We start from the raw sequence: 3,573 nt of genomic DNA on the forward strand, positions 1-3,573 counted from the left end.
CGCGGCCAGGCGGGGGCTGCGCTGGGGGTCCCCGGCCCGCGCCGCGCCGCGCTCACCCCCCAGAGGATGCTGGCTGCAACTTGGATCCGGGGAGGGAAGGTCCTAGAAGCCGAGCGCCTCCCGGCTATTTGCTCTTCTTTATTTGTTTTCTCCTCCCTGGAAGGAGGAGGAAAGCGCAGAGAAAAGGAAAGGGAAGGACGGAAGCGACGCGGGCCGCTGCTCCGGTGCCCTCTGGCTGCGCAGGAGCGAGGCGGGAGGCGAGGTGAGGGTCCCCGCTCGCTCGCCTTTTTTTTTTTCCAAAGGCGGGGTCTCTCTTTGCAAACCAATGACACAACCCCACATGGTCCGGTCTCGCCCCTACAGATACTTCTCACTACAAATCGGCTCTCTCCAGGGATTAGCGGCTACGCGAAAGTGCACACTGGCGCAGCGGGCAGCCAAGGGGGCCGGGCAAGGCAGACACTCCCCGGCCCAACCCCACGCCACCCTAGAGGCTCTGGGGAGGCGCGGGGGTCCCGAAGCCGGTGCGGTGACTCCACCCGCCTTCGCTTTCCTTCCTCCTCCGCCCCTTCCACGTGGGGCCCGCCACGTGGGGAGACGCGAGCTCCGGCGGGCCTCGCCGCGGTCCCCAGGGTGGCCCCGGCTCGGTAGGGCCCCCACCACGCCCGCGCAGCCGACCTGCCCTCTACTCGGCCCCGAGGCTCCAACTTCCTCTTGGGCCCTGCGCAGGCCACCGGTGCGGTCCCAGGCCCGCGAGGTCAGGCGCGGGCTGGCCACAGGGGGCACTTGCGTTCCCCGATCCCAGATCCGGGAGACCGTGCCGGCTGCGAGTGCGCGCGGAGACCGATCTGTGTACTGGAACTTGTATCGGTGTGTTCGCTACGAGAAGCCAAATGTTTTTACACATTTAAAAATTTTGTATTACTGCTGTCTGGATGTCGCTGGGGCTGTTTTGAAAGCGTTGCCTTGGGTCGGATCCCCAGCCTCTCTGAGGCCTTGGGGTCCCGAGGGTCGCTTTGCGCGGTGCCCTTTCACGAGTCCACAAGTGTCTCGGTGTTCCGCGGTTGGAATCTGGACTCCAACGAGGATGGGGCACTGCGGCCGCGAGAGCCTAGACAACATCTGGGCTGGATTCCTTGGCCATGACCCGCGACATCCGAGCGCTATCCCCGGAAGGGAGCCAGCTCCTTGCGCCCAGGGCCTCCCAAGACTTTAGGCGCGCGGCTTCTAAGGAACCCTGTGGCGCTGAGCAGAGCCCTTGGGTACAATTGTTTTTCAGTCTTTTGGGGTGCTAGCGATTGAATTGAGGTGTTGGGTTCTACGTTTCAGAGGAGGGGGTCTAATGTCTCAACTTTGAAGGTCACAGGAACCGCCATTCAGAAAACCACTTCTAGCGGTGTGGCCTACGGACCGGAGAAATTTATAGCGGACGTGGGCCGCGTGAGGCCTCTGAGTCCTTGAACCCAGCGCTGTGCGTCCTGGAGAGCACTTTATCTCGACCTGTTTGCTAAAGTGCACACCCAGATGCCGCCCGCAAGACCGGCAATGTAGGGTTTCTATGATTGTTTTATAGTCCTACTGGTTTTTAAACTAGTTTACAAACCTTTTCTGAATGGCAGCGCAGGAACGGTCCCTTTCAAACATACCTGTCTTGGTTTTATGTGCCCCTAATAGGCCTGGGGCTGGTCAGTCAGGAAGTAACTCACCATCCCCATGTTCGGTGAGAGAATTCACAGGTGTGCACCCATCCCTCACCCCTCCGTCTTCCAGGGCTTCCAGGGATTCCTCTAAAGAGTTCACTGCTATCTCCAGCAGCTTCACTTCAAGGTTGTGGGGCCCAAGACCTGCTTGTAAACTGACCTTGCGGCATACCCCAGGCTTCTGTGCCACCAGTTCCTGCCTTATGAGTTGCTTGGTCCTATGGTCGCAAAAGCTCCTGCTTCTTTGTTTCTCAGATCTTTGCCCTCGGTGGTCCTTTATTCTTCCCGAGAAACCGTGGCCCGCTGGCTTTTCCTATTGCTTGCTCAGCTTTCCTCCAGTCTAATTTTGAATTCCATTTTAATACTATGGTGGACCCTGCGGGCTGGCTGAGTCTGCAAAGGAACTGCCAAGCCCAAGGATCTGAGTTCGATCCCCAATGCCTAATGAAAGGAAAAGGAAAAAGTGGACAAAGTTGTCCTCAGACCCCTGCACATGTATCACAATTCACACAACCAAAGGAAAACACGACCCTCTTAAGATTTCAGAACTAAAAATTATTCCATACTTCTGCCTGACAGCCTGCTTTTTAAAATATGAAGCCCAAGCTGGGGGAAGCAGCGCAATGAGCAGAACACTGGACTGGCTTAGATGAGGTCCCAGGTTCATCCCTTGCTCCTTGGAACAGGCGAATCTGGCAGCCACCTAGATGGTATTGACACAGGTAATACTTTGGCGCTGGCACAATGGCTCGGTGTGTAAAGCACTTGCCCCCCGAGCCTGGCAACCTAGAAAGGGCAAACTGACTCCCCAGGCTGTCCTCTGGACACCATGCATGTATCATGAATGACATGCCCACCACACAAAATAAAAATAAACAAAAACCCAGTGCTGGAGAGATGGCTACACATCTAAGAGCACTTGCTGCTCTTCCAGAGGGATCTGATCTCAGTTCCCAGTAACCACATAGGGTGGCTCACAGCCACTCCCAACTCCAGCTCTGAGGGATCCGATGCCCTCTTCTGATCTACAAGGGTGCCGCCCACATGCGTGTGCATACATACACACTCAAATAAAAATCTTTAAATGTTAAATTATTTATTAACATGTGTTGGTATTTTGGCCTGTGTGTGTGTGTCTGTGTGAGGGAGTCCGATCCACTGGAACTTGAGTTGTGAGCTGCCATGTAGGCGCTGGGAATTGAACCAGGGTCCTTTGGAAGAGCAGTCCAATGCTCTTAGCAGCTAAGCCATCTCTCTAGCCCCTTTTAAATTTTGAAAATATAAAGAGACTCTAATAGATACTTCTGTGAGGATGATGTGCGAATGGCCAAGAAGCATGCTCTAAAAATGTTCAGCCTCAGTCACTAGGGAACTACAAATGAAAACCACAGTAAGATAGCACTAATTATCCACTGGGGTGACTGTCATCAGCAGAAGGGGAAATGATGTGGAGAAATGGGAGCCCTTGTGCAGTGCTGATGGGGGTGTGACTGGTTCCCCACGGTGGGAGTGGCGGCTCCTCAGAAAGTTAACGTAGAATTGCTATATGGTCCAGCAATGTCATCTCTGATTACTGGTCCCCAACGAACTGAAAGTAGAAGCTTAAATGGTTGTGAATATACCCATATTCATAGTAACATTGAAAACAGCACAGTGTCTATCAGTGACAGATGAATAAATGAAATACAGACTATTTATTATTCAGCCTTTAAAAACAAATAAAGGGCCGTGAGGGGTGCTGCACACCTTTAGCCCCAGCACGTGGAGAGCAGAGTTAGGTAGATCCCAATGAGTACAAGGCTATCCTGGTCTACATAATGAGTTCCAGGACAGCCAGGAACACATAGTGGGACCCTGTCTCAAACCAAGGAAT

At 54.0% G+C, this 3,573-nt stretch overlaps 2 protein-coding genes across 2 annotated transcripts in view; one reads left to right on the plus strand and one right to left on the minus strand.

Annotated features, from left to right (window-relative positions):
• Ctbp2 (C-terminal binding protein 2) overlaps window positions 1–125 on the minus strand; it is a 130,563-nt gene extending 130,438 nt beyond the window's left edge. Inside the window, exon 1 of the mRNA XM_013347872.2 lies at window positions 57–125. The gene's annotated coding sequence lies outside the window, so the exon portion shown is untranslated. The remainder of the gene's footprint in view (window positions 1–56) is intronic.
• Window positions 1–1,736, plus strand: part of LOC113456528 (translation initiation factor IF-2-like) — a 2,376-nt gene extending 640 nt beyond the window's left edge. The window contains exons 3-4 of the mRNA XM_026781315.1: window positions 10–262; window positions 364–1,736. Of these exons, the coding sequence (XP_026637116.1) occupies window positions 10–262; window positions 364–1,216 (1,106 nt within the window). The 3' untranslated portion in view covers window positions 1,217–1,736. The remainder of the gene's footprint in view (window positions 1–9; window positions 263–363) is intronic.
• The last annotated feature ends 1,837 nt before the right edge of the window (window positions 1,737–3,573 follow it).

Source organism: Microtus ochrogaster, chromosome 8 (assembly GCF_000317375.1).
Source record: "Microtus ochrogaster isolate Prairie Vole_2 chromosome 8, MicOch1.0, whole genome shotgun sequence".
NCBI classification, from domain to species: Eukaryota; Metazoa; Chordata; class Mammalia; order Rodentia; family Cricetidae; genus Microtus; species Microtus ochrogaster.